The 23434-nt window shown below is 44.5% G+C and overlaps 1 protein-coding gene across 1 annotated transcript in view; it reads left to right on the top strand.

Moving 5' to 3' along the window:
* The window catches only part of inpp5a (inositol polyphosphate-5-phosphatase A), a gene marked incomplete at its 5' end in the record, with an annotated part of 140558 nt that overhangs the window by 53259 nt on the left and 63865 nt on the right, over positions 1-23434 (top strand). Inside the window, 2 exons of the mRNA XM_079229968.1 lie at positions 1404-1504; positions 2300-2387. Coding sequence (XP_079086094.1) covers positions 1404-1504; positions 2300-2387 — 189 coding nt within the window. The remainder of the gene's footprint in view (positions 1-1403; positions 1505-2299; positions 2388-23434) is intronic.

Below are 23434 nucleotides of genomic sequence, written 5' to 3'. Positions count from 1 at the left end.
TTTTCCCCAGCAGCACAGGCCACCACTCCAAGTAGAACTTAAAGAGTACACTTACAGTTTATTCAGTTTGAGGAAAGATAGAGGGTTTGTTACGTTTCTTTTAACACATGATGCGTGACGTGGCCGTCTCTCTGATCGACATTAAAACAACAACATGATGACACACGACCAGGAGATGGAACTCCTCGGAATTTCAAATGTGGTTAAGAATCAGGTCATGGAGACGGAGAGAGGACATGCCTCCATCCCAAACAGCCTCTGCCATCCTCATGAGGTTGAGGAACGGTCCCATATGGCAGCACTCACTTTGTTAGTTGTGCAATTACAACCTGGGTGCTGTCTGTTTGCCAACCAGGCCCTGCATTTACAGCATGGAAAGATAAATAGAATGCAGTCGATTAACGCAAGCACGTGCAGGGACGTGCAGGGACGTGTGCACTCCCACGCACACACGCACACATGCACACATGCACGTCCCACACGTCCCTCTCGAGCCCTGACATTAGTTGCAGGCTCCTTGAGAGTGTGACCTTTTTCCCACTGTGAGTTGATAGGTCCACTAATCTCTCCCAAGTTTGAGCCCCTCTGGGTCGCCGGGCTAAGTGACAAGCCATAGGTTGATGGAAAATCCATAGTGTTATTGCCATACATTACTTTTTATTTGATTGGGTCTTGCATTGAGCTTAGCACAGCGGAGAAGGTGCCGGCCGAGTAAGTCGGGGTGCACCCATTCGGGCCCGGGAACCATTTGTCGCTCATGCCCCCCCCCTTGTGACATTGATGTATGTGTCTCTTGCAGCCTCCCGTCCACAAGGGCCCGGCTTCCTGTGTGAGTGCTCGGGTGTGTGGTAAATCACACTGCGGTATTGATTTTTCCATTCGAGGTCAGCCGCTCCGAACACCTCTGACGGGGTGCTCACAAACACCTTTGGGGGTGACACAAGGTCACGTGACTCATGCATGCATCTTTTTCTTCTCTACAACAGCCTGTGTTTGCCCACATTCTAGTCACCGCGTCCTGACATATTCCCGCGGCGTTAAAATTAATATGGTATAGTGAGCGATGTGTCAGCGCGGCACGCACGCACGCACGCACGCACGCACGCCCTGTCTGTGGCGGATGAAGGAAGGTGGCCGACTTGTGGAACAAGCTCACTAAGTGCCTTATGCCTACATTAGCGAGGCACTTTGTCTTGTGTAAATACGGTAGCGTGTCACGGAGTTGAGTTGTTGAGGCCCAGAGGCCGTGCTCATTCAGGTCTTTACCCTCGACCCAAGCTTTGTTTGTGATGAGCCCACGAGCTTGCCGCAACGTTGTTTTCAGCTGACATAAAAGTACAGCAGCACTGTTGGGCTCTTTACCTCTTTTTTTTTTGACCTGTGTCCCCCCTCTCCCCTTACAGACGGTACAGTCGCACAAGCCACACTTCTTGGCGGTGCACTGTCAGGAGGTGGGCGGGAAGAACTACGAGGCATCCATGTCACACGTGGACAGTTTTGTCAAGTAAGTGTTATGCTCACGGTGGACCTAATTGTCCGGTTGTAATGGTAAGTAGATGAGGAACATGCAGGGGTGGTTTAAAAACCGGCAGACTACTCTCCCCACTGACCACATGACATACAGCTCTACGGCAGCGCTGCAGCATGCTACAGGCAACAAAAAAAACCCACAGTTTTTCATGCACCAGTCAATTTTGGAGGTATTTTGCTTCTATAAAATGTGGAAAGAAGACTAGTGGAAAGAAAACACATGTTTCTATTATTTCAATTTATCTATTTAAGACTATAGATTTCTCCAAAATTCACCAGAAGTTAGCCTGTGACAATGTCTCATTTGCATATTTAAACATACCATTTCAGAAAACGTGTAATACAACAATGGATCGTTTTAATGTAAGTAATCAACTGGGACATTTCATGGTGATATTCATTAGTCAGAACATTTTTTTTTATTCACCTGTGAATGTTTTTTAAATGTAATTTTACAAAACACGTCTTTCAAGGCGTTTTCTCAATGTTTTATTTTCTCTCAGACTGAGCCAGAAATCTCCATTGTAGAATTTACATAATCCACTTTTATTCCCATATATATTCTGAGGGTTTGTTCATATAGCATTCATAGCCTGATTTCTACAACATTTGATTTACCTCAAAGCATGGTGAAAATGATCCCGGCATTTTGTGATTCATGGAGTGATGTCCAATTCCCGAAAACTTGTAACACATGAAAATAACTTTCTTAATTTCATGCGGAAATTTGTTGATTTCCCTATGTATGTGTGTGTGCTCTGTCCATCAGAGAGCTGTTGTCCAGCGACGCCATGAGGGAGTACAGCAGAGCCCGCATCTACCTCGACGAGAACTACAAATCCCAGGAGCATTTCACGGTAAGCGTTGTTTGACTTAGTGGTGGTGCGTTCACGCTCGAGGGGGGATTGCACACAAACCTCTGTACGAGACAGAAAAAGTGTCAATCGAATCAGATTTTGCTCTAAGTCTGCAATTTGTTTCAAGATCGATTATTAGTTTTAAATTAATCGTATTTAAAAGCGTATTTAAGCGAGCTGCAGAACAGCAGCTGTCGTTGATGCAAATAACAACTCTATATGATAAAGATTGTTCATAGTGAGGCATTGAACACCAGCTTCATGTACCTGCACTCATATCCATCCATGTGTAGTGACAGCAGGTGGCCACGAGGTGGCAGCATATACTGGGAAACAAGCTCAAATTGAAACTTGTTCAATGTTGTGGGACTGCTTCGCTTATTTATTGTCAGGACTGATTAGCAAATCATGGGCTCCTTTAGCTTTTAGTTTCAGTTTGAATACAGTACGGCTAATTATCAAAGGAATGGATACACAGGCTAAACACACACTGGCCTTGATCAGAGAAGGAAAAGTCTTGGTCTTAGTCGATTATCACTTTTATTACTTTTTTTCATACTGAATGACTTATATCCCAAAAATGTATGAACACATAACAAAATGTTTGAAGTGGTCAGCCTTTGTGGAGAAAATGAGTCTGACAGATCTGTCTATCAAACCAACAAAAATGGTTTTGAGTATTAGTCGACGAGGATTTTTTTGGGTTACGAGGATAGCCCTAAGAAAGTCAATGCAGATGTTTGAATTTTTTTGGGGCGGTGACACACCGTCTTCTGATGGTCATATTATTATCCCATCACCTTCATACATATGTGTGTAGGTCTTGTGTTGAACCGACACGTGGCTATGTAAGGAGTTCTACTTATTAAAGGGCCTTAAATCTCGGAGACGGACCACTCTGTTCATTCCTTCCCTTGTTCCATGGCTGGGTGCATGTTCTGTATTTGGCCACTTGGTGGTGCCAGACTCTCAGACGTGACGGCGGTGGAGGTTCTTCACCTCTGTGTTCTGTATCCGTCCACTGCTCGAATAGGAAACGGGTTTAATGTCCGATGCTTAATTGACAGACTACAGGTTTATCGTGCGATCGGCTCTGCTTTCTCTGGAGATTATGTGGTTAAAAAAAAAAAAAAAAAAAGTAATAACACCCAGATAAGGACTGCGATCACTGAGTGGCGTCATTGCCACGCCACACTGCGCCTCGGCAAACGCTCATAAATCACAGCGATCGCCGAGTCGCGCTTGCTCTTTTCAAAAGAATATTACAAACACTGGCCTTTTGGGGAAAAATATAATCATCTGCCGCTTCACATAAGTGCCGCTAATGTCCTAATGTCTGCGAGCTGTTTATTTAATGGCATTTGTCTACAGATTAACCTTTATTTATTTATTCTTTTATAGTGGCATTTTCATTGGGATTGAGACGGCTGCTTGTGCGCCTCTCTTCTGTGAAGCAGTCAGCGGGAACATCTGATGTGATTTCTATGATGCTGATGCTGGAATCCCAGCAACAGTAAATAAGAACAGACTCCAGTCTCTATCACACAGGGCTTGCCATTTAGCTTTGGGTGACATCACCCGTATTTGTTTTTCCTCAATCTTCGATTTCTCCTTCCCCCGTGTGCTCTAGGGATAATTGTTTGTTGTCCTCCCCGCCTGTCAATTTTCAGATAATGTAATGGCGGGCGGACCGGTGGGTGTTTTCGGGCAAGTGTCGTGATGTAGCGAGTGTGTGGTGAAGGCTAGTCGGATGGTTTACATGCCTGCTCAGAGCGAGAGCTGTGTTTGAACTGCATCTCTGTGTCGGGGAAGGGGAGGAATGCGGTTTGATAAATGAACGTGTGACCTTCTGTTACGACAGACCTTGTTGTTTTTTTGTTTGCAACTGTGATTGGAGTCGGAGAATTGTTGATCGATTAGGTGATCGACCCGAAACCTGAGCAGCGACTTTTTCTTTGTGTTCTATGATAATTAATGAAAGTGTTGTTCGCACAAAAACAAGCAATTTGAATGTAATTTTGGCCTGAAATTGTTTACTATGTTCTGTCATTTTATGGACCAAACAAATTGGTGATGGAACTAATCATTAGTTGAAGCCCTAACTGTTCTTAAATCTTTTTAATTACATTTTTTTTTTTTTGCTTTTTACAAGTGATTATCATAAAAAAACAAACATCTGACACTGAAAACAAACAAACAAACATACACAAAGATGGATTAACTTTTCTTATTCTAGTTGCGAAATTGGTGTGAAATATATACAAGGGGGAGAATAAAAAGGGACTGTATAAGAGAAGATGGAAAGAGAAATATAAAAATATGTCCATAAATAAGTAGATAAGTAAATAACATAACTATCACACTCTTGTGAAACTGTGCTGAGATCTGCAGAAATGTTAAAAACACAATTATCTATTTAACAAGTGGAGTTTGTTGTCTTTTAATGGCATTGTGGCACATTTTAAATCCTGTTGAAATGGATAAACCAAATCTTCTTTCAGCTGTTGAGGTTTCAGAACCAACTGACTTATTTGTCTAGAAAGGTGGTGTCGACTGTTGAGAAAAAACATTAAATCCGACCAGCGGAAACCTAATCTAAAAAGACGGCGTGGAGACTGGATGGACCGGTTTTCTTATCTCCTGACTTAATTTACCCAAATGAAACCCCATCAACACCTCACTGTCAAAAATAACGCACACATGTAACACCCCGGCGCTGAATGTGAGCGATTAGGAGCCCAGGCCGGCCTCCTCCTCCTCCCAGAGGAAGGCACCAGTGCCAGGGCTTGACTGACATGCGGCTGAGCCCCGGGTCCTGGTGTTTTACTACCCCGTTAAGGTATACAGCAGGTAAAATGTCAATTAGGAAGGCCCGCTCTGATAGCGCAACTCCCAATCCACATGTTCTTGGACATTAATATTCATCGCGGGCCCCCCCCGAGCCGCGCGCCCACGACCACTTCCTAACACGGCATCAACGGTAAACGCACACACACACACCCACACCCACACACCGCTGTCACGCGGCTTAATCAAGCCATCCACACACACTCACAGCTCACAGTGACACACAGCCCCTCGGTTGTTCCAGGGCATTTTAATGGGAAATTAAAGGCATCCCTGCTTCCACTGCAGGACAGCAGTGGGAGCAGCGAACAGAGGGATAAATCAGCCGCCGCACATGCGTGTGCTCGTCCTTTGGTGGCTGCTTCCGCTCTTAGGGGCGGCGGTATGTAGAATGCAGGCACTTTGTCCCGAGCGATCTGTCCGAAATACTTGTGGTGGAAGTTCAAGAGCGAGCTGTCTGTAGTCTTTTGGTTTCACTATCACAGGGGTCATCGACTCATGTCGGAGCGCATGCAGGTTGCATTTTGGAATAGACTTGTGATGGAAAGACGCCGACAGGTCAAGGGCGAATCCCAACGTAGGAGATGTTCCCACCGAGCCCTGCTGAGTTTTTTCTGAAGGAAATAAGATCCCCTGAGAATAATATCCGATATTTGGAGAAACGCAAAAACAAAATCCTTACCAGGAACGTTGTGAGATAAAAACAGATTTTATGAATATGTATGATGCGTAAAGACTCAGTAGTTCACAGAGGAAACATTTAAATGAACCGGTCCCTTGGAGAAGGCCTGACACGAGGAAAGAAGTCTTGTCACCATTGTGGGACGGCGGGACATGGAACTAGAAATGAACTAATTACAGAAGAACAATAACGGTTCAGACTCTAAGTAATACAACATTCAAAGTCGCCCCTCCCCCGGCACAACAACCCCAACCACCCCACCCCCCAGTTATTGAACAAACTTTGTCCGCTTGCTATGTAATGCGGATGTTGTGCGCCACTTACATTCTTAGGCGCTGGAACCTGGTCGCTACGGCCTCTTTTTAAGTTGCAAGTTTACAAATTGGCAGAGAACTTGTTCCAGACCGAATAAATGTAATTTTCAATTTAGAGTCAGCTCACATGCTCCGCTCTTAGCCGGCATTAGAGGAAGATGTTTACTTTTCAAAAGATACGGCGTATTCTGAGCTGGTTTGTCGATGGGGAAGGTCCAGAAACTCCACTGTGGTCTCCCATTGCAAACCTTCCACTAAACAATCAACCGCACTAGCGAGATGCCGAAAAACGTGAGCATCTCTGCTTAGCGGTCAGTAGTGCTTCACTTCGCTCCAGAGGCGGGCACCACAGCTCTCCTTCGGGCAGCGCGCCGTAATGCAATCATCAGTGCCGCTCTCTGCTTCGGCCAGGGATTTATGAACACTTAGTGTCCCTCTGTGCTGACAGGGCCCCAGCAGGAGTGTGTTTACGGCATGGCCCAGAAATGTGTGTCACTCGTATTCATCCCCTTTTATTTTCTACATAAATATATATATATTTATATTTATTTTAACTGCGTCCTATATCACCTCCCTCTTCCATGTTTTTATGAGGAAACGAAACCAGCTTGCTTATCGGAATGATATACTTTCCGGAGAAAAAGGGGTCATAGTGGAGGGGTCTCTGTGTACAGCGCGTTGGTTTTACACACAGAGGTTAACTGGCAGGAGCAGCCCTCCTCGTCATCCTCATCATCATCCTCCTCTCAGCTCCATGTTTTTAAGAAGGAAAAAAAGAAAAAGGGCCGTAGCAGCAGCCACATAAGCAGGTTAAAATATTGCTAACTAAATCCAAGAGAGCTCTTATTTCAATATGGGGAGAAGTACGGCACCGACCGAGGCCACTTGAACGGAGTAGATGTCAGCGCGGTAATATGGCCGGGCCATAACTCTCCGCTGCCATCACTCATACTCTTGGGGGGCAGACGTAAGTGCGCACACACACACACACACACACACACACACACACACACACACACACACACACACACACACACACACACACAGTGACAAAGATGAATAAACACTGACGCTGAGAGTGCACGTTGAAACACACACACACACTCAGGACACAGGGGGTCGAGCGACAATCAATGAATCTGCCATCAGATGTGAGTTATGAGGCAGAGAGAGAGTGGGCATTCCTTGTGTGAAAATATTTTGGACTGGAAATGTAGATATAATTAATGGATTGTGGAATGAGGTGGAAGAATTGACGCATTTATTGCTTGGAGGCAAAAATGTGGCGGGGGGTGAGCTGAGCCTCTCGGCCCTGTCTGGATCGCCTCAGTGAGTTGCCCTCTCACGCACGCACATTCACACTCACTCATAAACGACGCTCTGATAGTGTGTGTGAGTGTGTTTGAGTGTGTGTGTGTGTGGCCGAGGGGTGGGGGTTGGTCGTGGTGGAGGTGTTGTTGTCGTGCGGTTGTGTGGGGTCTCCAGCCACAGATAATGATGTGATCCCAGCACGAGGCGTGCTGGGTGTACCTCGCCATCGTCCATTATGATGTGCCCACCCCCACCCCACCACCAGCCACCGCTGGTGCAGAGTGAAGGTGAGCCTGTCATATCGATCTTTTTAGCGCTAAAATATGAGCCACTTTACTCTGCTCCCCGGCGCAGTGATGTGAAAAATAATAACTCGGACCCAAATTAAAAATATTGATCGCTTAGGTGGTGTTGAGAGCAAATAAACACCCTCTGAAGGATTTTTATCCCCCTCCGCTCCCCTCCCCTCCCTTCTTGACCTCCTCCGTCTTGTCCCTCCCCGCCCAGGGAAAGGGGCTAGGTCAGGGACGGCTAGCTAAAACTATAAAAACATCCCACCCGCCTTGTTGCTCAGCAGTCTTTGGTGACAGTCACCTACCAAAGCTCTCGCCGCTCTTTATTGTTCCCGGACGCAAATCAAACAAGCAGCCCATCTTCTTTTTTCCGGCTACTCCCTCAACACTGATCGATTGGGTTTAGACTCCATAATCTGGTATTAGCTCGGGCTCCGTTCGCCACAAACCCCTCCCCATCACCCAACCCCAGTCATAATATATATATATATATATATATATATATATATATATATATATATATTTTTTTTTTTTTTATTCTTTCCCCGCTGTAACGGATGAGCTGACATCGGGGCCATCAAACGGGTGGGAAAACAATTGCCACAAGGTTAATTTTATTGCCTGCTCCATGCATTTGTGAGCAGGCGGGAGGTGTCCCCCGTACAGGGTCCTGATGAATGGCCTCACCAAAGCGGGCGGGGAATGGAAATGAGCGAGGGGAGAGGCTAGGCACGGGGAGCCAGAGTCCCCCTGAAATTGAAATTTTCTCTAACACGCTCAGAATTGGTATTCTGATATTATATGTATATATATATATATATGTATATATATATGAGAGGCGACGTTCCATTTAGTTTGATGATGACGGCCACCGTGTGTCCCAGTCCATTGGCTTTTTCTTCTTCTTTTTTTAACGACACCCACTCCACCTTGCGTACCCCGAAGAAGGTTAATATCTGCACATCCTAAACGGTGGATGTCAGATCGTCCACGAGAGTGTAGGAAAATAAACTACTTAGTGGATCCGAATGCTGTCGTAATACTTGGCCGTCCCGCGAGCGGCACTATTGATCGTCTACAAGGACGTCTCGCTCTGTTTTTGGGGCCACGGCGGGTTATATAGATATATGATGGAGCGTGGAGCTGGGTGGAGTGGGGTTGAGGGTGCTCCGTCAGTGTGGGGATGAGATGAGAGCCAGACGTCGGGGAGGATCACATGCTGCCCGTTGACATCAGTGAGAGAGAGGAGCTGGGGGGCCGGAGAGCTGGCGATATCTCCCACTGTGTTCCCACTGGAGCTGGCAGCCTCCCGCTGAAAGCTCACTCCTGCCTGCTGTCTGCCGGCGTATGTGCGCCTGCACATGTATGTCCGAGTGGTATACATGTGCTGATCCTGTTTCCGGCCAGCACTTTGCCCGTACATATCGATTCCTCCACCACCGCCGCTGGCTAGTTCTGCCTCATTTGCATGGCACAGCTGAAACCAGGCAGTCAGTGGCCATTATATTCCCATTAGCTAATCTCTCAGCTTTGATTTCCATAATCCTCTTGTCTATTGAGAGCCCTCACAGCTCTCACAGTCCCGCTCTCCAAGGAGGAAAAAAAAGACCCCCAACCTCTCCAAAGCCCAGGCACTTTACCTCTTCAAAAAAATCTGCACAGCAACATGCATCACATATACACCATGCATGATGTAGATTTTAAACGCTGCAATGTTGCCCCTATTATTCCGTTTTATTACCGGTGGTAAAAGTAACAATATCACAGTGGAGGTAGTACACTTAGTATTATATTCAGTATCAAAAGAGAAAGTACTCCTTAAGCAGAATATGTGTATTTTGATTATTTTTAATGATGCATTGACATGTAAGCAGCATTTAAATGTTCTGGTCAAGGTAGATGACCAGAGCGTGTTTTTTTCTTTAACAAAAACTATGACTAAATATTTTTGTCAACAACCTTTTTTCCCCCACGACTAAGACCAGACGTGACCATATCAACTTATCATATTGTATATAAAAAAAAGAAAGACCAAAAGGAAGTTTCAAAATAATATAAACTGTCCTATGCTGTGCATCAGGACTCTGTTGGCAGCACACAGTGTGGAGGATGGAGAGAATTATTGGAAAGACAAAGATTTTGTGCTTAAAAAAAAGACTTTACATTTGGATGATACCGTCTTGATTGGATTCATTTAGACCCCTGAAGCTTCATAAATGCATCACTTACATGGGAAACGCGTCAGGAAATAATCTTTTCACGTCCAGCCTGAGATAATTACCAATATAAAAAACAATGTAACTCTCAAATAACGCTTGGTGTCGTTTTAAAAGTACCCTATATTATCAAAAAAGCAGCATTATCACGGCACAACAAAATGATACCTGAAAACTGCCCCAGTATAGTTATGACGGAGGAGCCAGCATTTTTCTGAGATTCTCTTCATGCCTGCTAGATTTATAGACTTCTTAATTATTAGCAGTTTAAAAGACTAAAAAAGAGCTGTGAAAGCTTAATATTTTGAGGAAATATTTGAACAGGCTGCAATGATGATATTTTACTGAGTGTCTATTACACTGTTATTTAGGTAAGTGTGTTTAACCCTCTAGGCTGAAAACTAATCGCTAATGCTATCACTAATGCATGCCAATAGGACACAGCGATTCCCCCTCCCACATCTCCATCTCCATGGGCTCATCCTCTTCTGGTAGAGACATGCAGTGTGCCAGGCCAAACTGGCCTAATCACCCTCAGTAGATTTCTTTTGGAGCGATCGCTTCCATTGATCAAAGAGGACCGGCCACCCACCGCCCACTCTCCACCCTTGACTCCCTCCTCCTCGCTAAACGAGCTGATAATTAATAAGGGTTGGCTGTGCAAAACACCAGTCAACGGACAGCGTGATGGATCGGACAGCTTGGATGCAAACCAATACGGTGTCAAGCTTTTCTCCGGCCCCTGGGCGTCTTATCCCCTGCATGATCAGGCATGCATAGGAGCACCCACCCTGCTAATTAAATACCCACAGGTTGCCCTTGTTTTCAGCTGGGATGCTTTCTGTCTGTTCACTATTGACATGTATTTAATAATTCATGGGGCCGCATCACTTAGGGTTTGTTGCAGACGCTGTGATAAAGTTGAATAGCTTACAGCATCATGTATTTATGGAAAATTGACTTGAAATGTTCACTATTTGCTTTGTGATTGTTAATTAACAGCTTGACCAACACCTACATCCTAAATGCGGATCCACTCATAGAATTAAGGGTTCCAAACTGGCTCTTCCTCAGGGTCTGAGGTTCTACCCAGAACCATTTGCTTCTGAGGAACCTTTTTTTGAAGAATGTTTTTTTTCGAGGGTTCTTTTCCATTAAAAAACACTTTTTTGGAAAGCTGAGTTCTTCAAGGATTGTTGAAAGCATTGCCCACAACCCAGCTCACAGACCACCATTAACTGTCACTGTGAATCATGATTGTGGTTGTGGGTTGTACTCCCCCTTTAGGGTTCCAAATGAAACAATTTGACATGGTTTTAGGTAGAACCCCCTATTTGGGTTCTAATTGAAACCCTTGGAATATAGAAGGATTCTCAGTAGAACCTCCTGAATGGGTTCTAGATGGAACCCTTGGAATATAAATGGGTTCTCTGTAGAACCCCCTGGGTAGGTTCTTGTCAGCACCCTTAGAAGGTGGATTTCTGGGTAAAACCCTCTGAAAGGTTTCCAAATGGAACCTTTATAAAGAACTACCAGGAATCAAAATATAGATCTCCAATGAGGAGGGCCGAAGAACCCTTTATGAGTGTGGGATGAACATGGTGCATATCAGCAATAATTAGCATTCAGACAGTCGTTGTCATTCCTCTGAACAGCTAATCACACCTCTGTGGGACATTTGCTGCCGAGCTGCCAAATAACTACACCTTCAGGCGATTTCCTCTAACTGTCGCTGAGGTGGTTCCACATCGGTGACAACAGAGATGTGTCTCCTTTGTTGCCGAAGGAGCGGAGCAGTGACTGACACATCCAAGACCGATCTATATCGCTGTACTAATTACACCCTTTTAATCACTGCGCCCACTGTTGTTTTGTCACCGCGTGACTCGTTAGCCGCTAATTGTTAGATACGGGCGTATTCCCCACAGTGGAGAGTCCCGTTAGCTGCTTCATTAGACCGAGTCAGGCCTTCTGAAATAGACTGCTCGTCACCAGCGGCAGTTTATGTAACTGCCATGCATCTCATTGTCATTTGGAATTTGTGTGTATCTTGGAGAGCATTGGGAAAGTGAAAGAACAGGAAGTGGATCTTAACAACATTGGGTCCCGTTTCGGCAAAGCAACAGCTGGAGTAGGAGGTGTAGTTTCCCCCCCCCTCATTGCCCCCCGAACCGCTGTGATTGAGGGATCTGGACTAAGAGGAGCGGAGGGCTGTGGGCTTTGGGTTGTGAGCCTGTCATAATAATACCAACAATGTGATCATTTCATTTCCCTTTCACTTACACTTCACCTCACTTCACATGAGCCCGGACGCACACACACACGCACACGCGCACACATGGACAGATACACACAAGGTTAACGTTGTGCCCCATTTATTTCACTCAAACAATGACTCTAAATAGCCTTTCAAAAGCGGAGTGAGGAGGGAGAGAAAAATAATCGAATCACGCAATTACTGCTCGGCTTCATTCTATAGTTAAGTGCGTTTTTATTGTGTAACGTTTCATTTTTTTCTTTTTTTCCCCGCACCCACTCCACCCCCCTCTTTTTTCTTTTTTTCCCCCTGCCTCCCTCGGCTAGCGTTCTCTCCCTGCCACTTCTCATCTAATATGGCCATAATTGGGTTTGGTTGTACAAATCAGATTTCAGCAATTGGGTTATCCTCCTCTGAAATTGGAGAGGTCTCTGGGCTGGCATGGGTGGAGAGTTAATCTGCTTTTGTTAAGCCCTCCTTTTGGTGGCCGCGGCGGCAACAACATCGGGCTGTGCCAGTTAAAGCGCTTTACCTGTCACTGTGGACACGGCTCGTAATTTAGCCCCTCTTCAAAAAAAAAGCCCCCCCCACACACACACACACACACACACACACACACACACAGAGACACACTGGCACTATACACATCCAGCCACCATCTGCTTCTCCTCGTGCAAATAATGACATTTGAATCGAGCATTAACAGGCTTAATTACTTTAAAATTGTCATTTTAATTTACACTGATATAGTATTGATCACACAAGCAGAGATTAAGGCCCTCAGTGGAACGGTTGATGTGGAATTAAACAGGGCCGGGTCCTCCTGGGGCTCGCCTGGCCTGTCCTGCCGCAGCCAGAAGAGGAATGACATCCTCCCCCTAATGAACTGGCAGCATGCGCAGACATGAATTTCAGGCCCCGCCGGAGAAGGAGGGAAATAATGGGGTTTGGGGAGCCATGGCGGGTTATTCATTCACTGCCATGCACCAATTCTCCTGTGATTCATCCCTGGGCCCCCAGACCCCCATTGCCTGTTTGCCTGCCACATCCAGCCCGCCTGACCTTTCGTGTGTGTGTCGGTGTGTGCGTGTGCGTGTGCGTGTGTGTGTGTGTGTGTGTGTCTCTCTCTCTCTCTATCTATCTCTATCTCCTCCAGGAGCACCTAGCTTCATACCAGGTATCATGTACAGAAGGAGGGAGGGGGGGGTCGGAGAGTGAGGCACCTGCAGTGAGCCACTAATCCAACCTCCCCCCTCCCCTCAGCGGTCCGTGATTCTCCCTCTCATCCTGGCTCACCGGCCTGACAACGACAACACTTTCCTGGGGAATTGATCTCCCTGCTCGAGCCCGGTGTCACGCACGGCTGGTTAATATCTGGGGGCGACGGGGGGGGAGGTGGAATCGTTACATAAAATCCAAGCAATTTTCCCCCCAGTTTGAAAAACGCCTGTGGCTCATGTGTTGTGGAGTAATTACAGTAGAAACAACCTCTTGACACCTGTATACAATGAACACGCTCAAACAATCACACTCGACACAAGGGCTTTTAATGAACGGCTCTGAATGAGGGAAGAATAAAGCCTGGCCTGTGTTATGCAGAGTCAGAAAGGAAGAGTATCCTGATGCACTTTTTACTCACTTACTAACGGTGGCAGCTGTGAAAGTTTTGTGTAAATGGAGCAACAGTGAGAAATAAATATCTTGCCTTGCTCGATTTATTGACGTATCTCAAGTCAAATATAATTTATGGCATTATATTTTAAAATCTGATGAAATAATTTTACCAATGCAAACAGCTGATTGTGTAATGACACATGCTGTTGGATAATAGGTAAGGGTGAAGCCGACAGTAGGTGGTAGAGCAGGTCGGTCATTAACAAGGTTGGTGGTTTGATGTCCGACTCTTCAACAGAAATGTCCTGGAGCAAAAACACTGAATCCCAAATTGTGTAGATGTATATGAGGATTTTTTTAATGTAATGTTATTTAGACGTTTCAACTTTAGGCTTTTAGTAAACATACCAATGGACGGCGTTGCAGTGACCATGTCCAGTCCGTTCCTCACAGTCCGCTGTGCAGGCGCTTTTCTTCATCTGTTACTTTCTTGTTGTTCTCCACTCTGAGCTGTCAAGAGCTTCAGGAATGATTTATGGTAACTGGTACACATCATGAAATCAGACGGTGATGATGGCTCGGTGGCAAAGTCAAAACAGATCTCAAGTCTATGCTTGCCCTTGAGCCAGTTGACTACCAGTGTTTACTAAAACAGCCCCAGTGGTCTCAGAACAGATTGAAAGTGTGTGTGTGCGGTGGTGGGGGGGAATTGTTTGTGAGGTCCTCAATTGATTGCATTACCTACACCTCGATGCAGCGAGGTGGAAGCCATCTTGACAATGAAGGCCAAACAAAACAACAACCCACTTCTCTCTCTCGGCTGGCAACTCTGCATGACTGATATCGAGATGTCCTCCAATACGCGTAATGGACTTGGCAAGGCCCGAGGTGGCTGGGCTCAGGCCTTCTACTCCACTCTGTCATCCAATCACCTTATTCTAATGCTATTGCATTGTTTAGTCAACCAGCCGTCCATTTACATCAACCCATAGCCACACAGCTATACCACAGAGGCACTTAATAGAATTAGCAGGTATTGTGCAGCACATTTTAAACACATATGCCGTTTCAAACGCACACACTCAGTCACCCCGCTGTGCCTCCCTGGGCTGATGATCCCCCGCTTGCTGTCTGAGTAATGGCATCGCAGGCGCCCGTCGCTCCTCTTTAACTGTCATAACTCTGCACTCGGCACATCGTGGACAGCTTATTCAGATCTTTAAATGCGCAGCCAGTATTGTTGTAATGTTTATGTTATGTACTACACATTAATAGCCCATAAAGCACATTTGTTGCATTATTAGATCATTTTTCACTCGCTCCTCATTAAAATAGGAAGCCGGAGCTCTCGACCGAAACAGCCGGTTAATTATAGGGCTCATAATTTCCTAATCTGATTTTGGAGTATGTTTGCAAGTCTGTTAGGCCAGCCAGGACATAAATAAACGAACAAAAATGAAACGGCCACGTGGCTGGGAATTTAGCAGTCATATGCCCTCTCCTGTCCTTGACTGAATGCTTTGTTTGCCTTTCCCAAACCTTCGACACTCCCAATGGCATCTTTTCAAACAAATGAGCCTCATATGCCCCCGCCTCCCTTGTAATTAATGTGGAACAATTTCACATGAAATAACCCCAACATTTTCTCAAGGCCTCATTTTCTAATGATGTTAAATCTGAGTTTATTTGGAAGCGACTGGGTCAGAGGAAATGAGCAATGCCTTCGTCCCCTAGCCCCCCCCCCCCCCCACCTTGTTAAACTATTACCTATAAAATCAGCCGCACACTCCCAGCGAGAGGGTGTGTCCTGCCCGGCGTAATAACGAGGGCCTTCCTCCTTGTCCCGGTCCCCGGCCGATTGATTTTTGTTGGGTAAATTAATGCAGTCGCTGTAGGGTTCTGGAGGTCAGAGGTAGACGGGTTCCAGCAGATGAGGGGCGGTGCTTGGCACACGGAGAGGCAGCACGCCAATACGGGACCTCCAGGAGTCTGCTTGATGAAACTTACCGGGGGTTTGTTTAAGGGCGGAGCGCGCAATATAGCTTATGATGTATTGTCTCTGTGCTGTTTAATGCACACACCGAAATGCATCCCCTATGATTGACCAAGCAAATATATAGGCTTGTTTATTGACTACACTCACTCACCCCAATGTTGGTTTGTTGCCCTTGCTTCATGCTGTATATCCTTCCGTTGGCTGCCTTGATGGCAAAGCGTAATCAGTGAGTAATGCTTCCCAAGTGGGAACCAATCTAACACAAAGGGTGACCCAGTCAGCAGGGTCCCTGCACAAGTTCAAGCCACAATGGTGCCCTGTGTGCACCATGCTGTAGCTAATTTACAACTCATTAAAGAGCCCTCTAATTAGATTGGATGTTATGCTCTTTCAGTTAAATTCAAGCTCTTAATTTTAACTGCCTAATTACATTTATAAAAGGGGAAAAAAACAAAACAGTTTTCAAAGCACCCTTTGGCCAACTGGAAATTAAGCATTTGAAGCAACACTGAGCTGCAGAGAACTGAATCTTCCTTTCGTTTTGTGAGTGTATCTTTGAGACTTGAGCGTAGTGGAATGAGTTTATAGCAATGTATGACTATTTTGTTGATGAAGAGCAAGGGTATTCAATTAATGCTCAACGAGGTCCAGTTAGAGAGAATTTCCTCATGCAAAGGTCCGGAACATCACAATGATGTCTAACTTGTGCTATGATTTAGTTCCATATTGAAGTATCCTAGCAGTTGTATTAACATCCGTTAATACAAATCAAATAAAGAAACTTCAATTGAATGATACCTCAACAATAAAGTAATTTTTCTAATTTAACTGGATGAATTATAAATAATAAATACTCTGATATTAAATAAATGTTCTTCTCTATTTTCAAGTAAAATATAGGCTGGATTAAAAAAAAAAAAAAAAACATTACAGAAAGCTTTTGAAAAACGATTTATCTTAAAATAAAATCTTCATTTTTGATGCGAGTGGCTACGTTTGCTCCAAAAATATGTGGTGCTTCACATTACCGCTTTTAATAATCTGAACATATGACACATACTGGTTTTGAACTGCCCGTGGGAAGAATGAACATAAAAGAGTCGATCCATTCTTGGATAAAGGATCTGGTTTCGCTGTCCACTTTTCTCTTTTTTGCAGAACGCCATGTAAAGCATCTTCTTTGACTCCCTAACTATTCCGACTGTTCGGCCTCTTGTCCTGTCTCTCCCGTCAGTTTATATCTCGCTCAAGCCACGATGCTTATCGAAATACAGCTATTTGATTGGCTAAGTGGCATCATGTGATATGATTTTAAAATACATGCAATTGGTCTGTTTTTCCTGGACCGCTGAACGAGTGCCATAAAGGTTGGAAAAAATGTGCCGGTTAAAATAGAAGTGCTCTGTCAAAATTGAATAGTTCTCAAATATCTATCGGTTTTAGGTCCAGGTCCGGATACTACAGTGTCTCGGTCCGCACCCGGACGGCGGTCCGCCTTTTTAGTGACCCCTAATGTAGAGGAGCTAGCATTGTCACTGGTGGACTTTTTTGGAGGCCCAAAGCTTTTGGGAAAAAGTGGGTTGGAACAGCTGGTTGAAAGTCTAAACCAGATGGCATGCCTCGTTCAGGCGTAACTAATCAATTAATTGGTTGCTTATTGGTTCCACCTGGTGCTTTTCCACCAAAAAAAGATTGCTAATTTTGATTTATTTAGGTACAATTAAAGACAACAAAAAAGGGTTTTCTGATGTGAAGAAGTTGGCCAGATTTTATCAGGAAACACTTTTTTTGCATCCAAAGACACAAACACTAACACAATTTAAAAAGAGTGCGTACATGTTAGAAATTTTCGCATTTGTGATACACACAGTTTAAAGACATGTATTCACGTTTTATGAACTAGCACTTTCCTGTAGAGGCGTAGACGTAGCATCGTCCTGTTAATCACCTAACTCGCCTCAACCACACCTCCAGGTCGAAGTGGAAAGAAAGCTGCCCTACTGGAGCTCAGCTGGGGACGTCGTCGCCCTTGATTGTGCACAGCCGCTGCACAGCCACTGCAAAGCTGCTGCAAAGCCGAAGTCAAGCTTCAAGTCTGATTCTCAGATGTAACAGATGCACTGCACATTGCGTATTCTTCTCCGCCGACACGTGACCTAATGACACACAATACAGTACCACCTGGTCATCTGTGGAGCCCCTCAAAGGGGGCGAGGGCCAGAGGAGCCCTGTTGCAGACCTGCGTGGGCCCCTCCAAATCCCTCTTTTCCTCCCACATTTCTGTGGCTGTGATATTTACAAGGGAGCAGACGTGGGTTCGCTGCCACTCTTACCCCTGGCACAGGACCTCTGCTCACGCTCAGCATCTCAAAGCTGTCTTTTAACTGGGGCCAGAGGAGAGAGGGCCGGATGCTGCGATTGTACGGATAAAAAAAAGAAAAAGAGAGAAACATCTGCGTAAGAAAAGTCCTCTGTTGTTCGCTCTCTTTTTTTTACACTTATTATTATTATAATAATACAATAAGAGGAAGAAAAAAACCCATGACATCATTTCTTGTTATCTAAGAAAGCTGAGGCTGCATTTACATTTGCTTTTCATGCAGCGTCCGTGTGCTCTCAGGGACGATGCACTGGAGTATAACTAAGCTAGCATGGAGGATATCCAACCATTTAAATCAAGCCTCTGGGAATTTTACATAACACATCATTGGCGAGCATCGTTTTTACATAAAGACAAAGAAAGGCCACAAAGAGCCACCGGACGGGCGTCTTAGCCTGAGACGAGCCGCTGCGCGTGTTTTTGCAGACTCCTCTAAAGCTTCACGGTCCTGTAGTCACTGTTGTGCTCCGAGAACGCCTCTGCTCATACCCAGACAGAACACAGACAGAAAGCTGCTTATGTCTTTTTTTCCAGCAGAGGGGTGGGGTGGGGGGGAATATTTTTCTGAACGCAACCTCAAATCTGAACCTCCTCTCTTCTGATGGGGTGATCTTCCGAGGACCGCTCCGGGCCCCGAAGAGATACCGGAGACTGCCATCGATTGTCCCCACGCCACGGATGCCGTCATATATTATAGATGTTTCACGAGATGGCTCATGATCTAGACGATGTTGCCTTCATTTAGGAAGAGTTGTGTTTGCGCTAAGGGTGGAGGAAGGGCTCTTGATACAGAGAAATGAGTGCCTTCCTGATGAATTCTTCCCACAAGTGACAAAGTAATGCCAGTAAGATGTAGCAGACTAATATATCTCTCTACGGGACACTGCGATGGAGCTGTATCTCACCGGACGGCCAAGGATGCCACTTCGTCATTACAAGGCTGCGTGAGCGGCCCGCGGGCAGTGCGGGAGGGGATGGGGGGGTCAAAGCGGCCCTTCGGACTGAAGCAGACTGATTACTTTTCTGGCTGACAACGGCGCTCTGACAGCTGACGTCCTTAGGGAGAGTTGAGTTTGCTCAATACTGATTATTTGACATGGAAAGTTGCATCACTTCACCCCAGATGTTGACAAGTGTACGTGCACATGTGCTTCTCTACAAATGCTCAATGAAGGCAAGTAAACAAGTCGTGCATTCAGCCAATATATATATCCAGTATATATAAAAACTTTTAAAACTTCTTTACAGTCTTCATTCAACCACGGTTAAAATTATATTGCTCCCATTCCCCCAACGTATGATCCTAATTCAATCAATTTCTTCACAAATAAGGCCACGTGAATGGGCGCAATATTAAATCAGATAATAATATAGATTGATGAACAGTCCATGACAAGATTAGCAGGCCTTTTCAAAATGTATAGATGAAGAAAAAAAATAAATCAATGAGCTCAAAGACCTGTCATTTGCATGGGCCTCTTCCCCTAATGGGAATACTTTTTACAGACGGGGAATTACAAGTTGAAATATTCTTTTTGATTATTGGACATCCATAGCCAAATATGATTTACATTAATGAGCGTAAGTATATTAAGGGCATTTTATCCCCCAGCATCCGAAACAATTGAATAATGGCACTGGCAACTAGGCAGAGGCCCGAGAAAATGGAGCGGAGGTAATGTCACTTTAATTACTAATGGATACCTCAATTGTTCAGACTTTGATTTTTCATCTCTGGGAGCAATCTAATAAGGCAAATATTCATCATCCTCATATCCCCTTTTAAACCGATGATTTTTCCGAGCCTAGACAGCGCAGTTGTTTAAAGAAAGTGGCCATTTAGCGTGCTGTTCTCCGGGATCAACGGTTTATTTGGAGATTGCTTTCAAAAGATTATTTTCCTGTGAAGACAGAAGGAGGTCTTTTCAGGCCCAATTGTAGATGTCTGATACACTTAGGCCAGGAAAGTTGACCTTGTTAGCAGGGACAGACATTGTAAAATGTCCCTTCCGAACCATAATTGCCCCACATATTGCTCTTCGCTGCTTGTCATTGGATGAATGTTACATCCTGTTTTAGTCCTGGTGTCCTGATTAAATTGTGCACCGCTACAGCGTTTTGACCCGAGCTTCATTATGAAGTTCCAGAACAACCCGACCACAGCTGTGTGTCAATTGTGGCGCTGCGTGACCTTAAAGGGCTCTGCATGCTCTCGTCAACAGCGGTTCACCAGAGCAAGAGGCAGCGCAGAGTACTCTCTGACTCTCTGTAACTAAGTTAAAACACAGATAAGGTCCCGATGACCCCTTGAGTCTTTGGAGATGTAATCTTAAGTATCTCCGCGTTAAAATGAGGTGGCATCAGGAAACTGCATCTTGTTAAAGATGTTCCGAGTCTTTTAGCACCGTATATTATTTTATATCACATTGTTTGTACAACAGTAATTGTTTTGTAAATTAAATAAAGAAATGGTTTAAAAATAATAATAAGTTTTCGGTTCCTGAGAACAACAATCATCATCATCATCATCATCATCATCATCATCAAGTGTAACAGGTTGACGGGTGCACTTAGATACCAGCCTGATTCCAGTCGGTGCAATATAGAAATGATACAAATTTATATTTTCACAAAGGGAAGACTTTTCCTGCAGGATCTCAGGATAAGAAATTGGCTCGAGGTTAGGGCTGAACGATTTGGGAAAATAATCTAATTGCGATTTTCCCCCTCCCCCAATATTGCAATTGCAATGTAATATACGATTAAAAAAAAAATGATATTCATTTTATCCTCTCTTTTCCCCAACAAAACATAATGAATGATTTAAATATGACCAACACAATATTAGATACATTTAGTGTAAAATGTTCTTTCCCATTGGCTGGGCCTATTTGTTAGAATTAAATAAAAGAATAATAAAAGAAACTTGAAATAATTTTATTGAACTGTTCATTACAGAAACATCTGTGGCTTTGCCACTGTGCATTTACGTAATTTAAACAAAGGGTTAGGGTTAGGTACCTCTTTTAACCTCGAGTGGAGGTTAAAAGAGGTACCCGGGTAATGTGGGATTGCTTTTCCATAAAGTTGGATTTTATAACTGAAACGCCAGCAGAGGCCGAGATATTTTCGGCATTTTGTCTTTCGTGTTGGTCAGACTCCAGAAACTGGAACCTACACAGCCGATAATGCAATAAAAAAAGGGCCATTCATTTGAGCCTCCCTGCTTCGTAAATGCCTTTTAAACCCCACATATCTGATTTATTTTACTTTTTTTAAGTCTCACGCCCAATCAGGGGAAACCCTGATGACATCATCTTTCGCTGCTTTTACGTTTTTGAGCCTGCAGTTGCACCTGGGTCAAGCTGCAAGAAAACCATAGTCAACGTGGCTTTGGTTTTCACTGTGAATTTACAGACTGCCATGCGAAGGACATTTGGCCCAGCCTCCTTAAGAGGTCAACAGCGGCACCGGCCCCACAGGTGTAATCTCATTTACTTTGCTCCTCTGATTTGTATGTCCTCGTTAAAAGCTGCTGAAGTAGCAACATGGTGTTAGTAAATACGCAGCTGGAATACATATGAGTATTAATCATTCTAGACAGGACGCTGCTGCTTCGCTGCAAATCTGGGACTGTGCAGAAATTATGCATTGAAATGAATGTTATCCTTTAATTATGACTGGAGTTCATACCTATAAGCATTACATCAAAGTATGCCCCCACCACATCTCTGTCTTATTGCTTTATCAGAAGACATTTATTCAAACCACTCCTCTCTCTGAAAATAGAAACGAGGTGCTGTTACTGTATATATCCAACATTTTTAACAAAGTTATCAAACTCTTCCATCTGGATTATGCTGAAGAAGCCAATGCTGTGGTTTAAAGCAAAAAAAGAAGAAGAAAAAAAGCCCAGGCATTATAAAGAAGCTTCTTTTAAAGTCTGAGTCATATCATGTATACACGTATTCACTTTTCTTTTTTTGTTGAATGTCATTGCTGTGATGGTTTTATTGCTTTAGACCCTTCTGCCGGGCAGGTTAGAGGAGCGACTGCACGACTGATGAGCATGGCAGGAAATTGGCAGATGGAAGCATCCATTTCACCGCTAATTAGGGGGTCCAGAAGCCCGCCGACTGACAGGGTTCAACTGGGCAATGTAGTGCCTGCCAGCTCCCATCCCGTGCGCTTTATAAAACGCTCTTTAATTCCCCGGCACAATATCATTAACTTTGTAAGTGGATGAACACAATGGACAAGCAATTTAATTAAGTCCTACCATTGAATGTTGGAGGGGAGACTAAATGAAATTAATGCACAATATTTCCCAGGGAGGCAGCCAACCTTGGGAGTGGGTCTGGATTGTTGGCAGGTCAGCCGCTGCCGTGGCTTTGGCCAATTATGCCTTGTTTAGACCCATCCATAATGTTTTCTTCAAAAGAAAATAACATCAGTGGTTTTGAGATCAATCATGAGCGCATGTCGCTCTGCATTCTGGGACACTTTAGAATAATGAAGTGGAAGCCCGGAAGCGCGGTCTACAGAGCTGAAATACAGGTATCGTAACTGATCCACACAGCCGTGGGGGGTTCACTTGAAATAGATCAATGAATGGAGGTGGGATTTGGGAAATGCAGCAAATACAACGGTTCCTGATTCTGGCAATGTCGGCCGGTCGGTCGCTCCATATTTGAACAACCGTTGGGTGGATTGCCATGCAGACTTTCATGGCCCCCCAGAGGCTGAATCCTGTACCTTTTTTTTATATAGTGCCACTATGAAGTTTGTATTTTTTTGTGAAACATCTCAATGGATGGATTGCTGTGATATTCTGAACAGACATCCATGGTCCCCAGAAGTTGAATCCTAATGTCTAAAATCAGACATTTTGACTGATTCATAGAAATATATCCCGACATCTACAAGATGGATTAGGCAGCACGTTTGGTGGAGAAATTCACGGTCCGCAGAAGATGAATCCTAATGATGAGTTTTCCTCTAGCGCCACCAGCGGGTTGACATATTTTTATGCAGACATTCATATTTGGCGATCTCCTGTTTTTTTTATTTTGCCCCATTCATCATCCTGTCAAAATCGGAATTTGTCTACTTTTGGTTAATCTTGCTAATTTAATTT

Source organism: Taurulus bubalis (genome assembly GCF_910589615.1).
Source record: "Taurulus bubalis genome assembly, chromosome: 14".
Lineage (NCBI taxonomy): Eukaryota > Metazoa > Chordata > Actinopteri > Perciformes > Cottidae > Taurulus > Taurulus bubalis.
The sequence above is the reverse complement of the archived record's forward strand: the minus strand, read 5'-3'. Positions and strand labels throughout refer to the sequence as shown.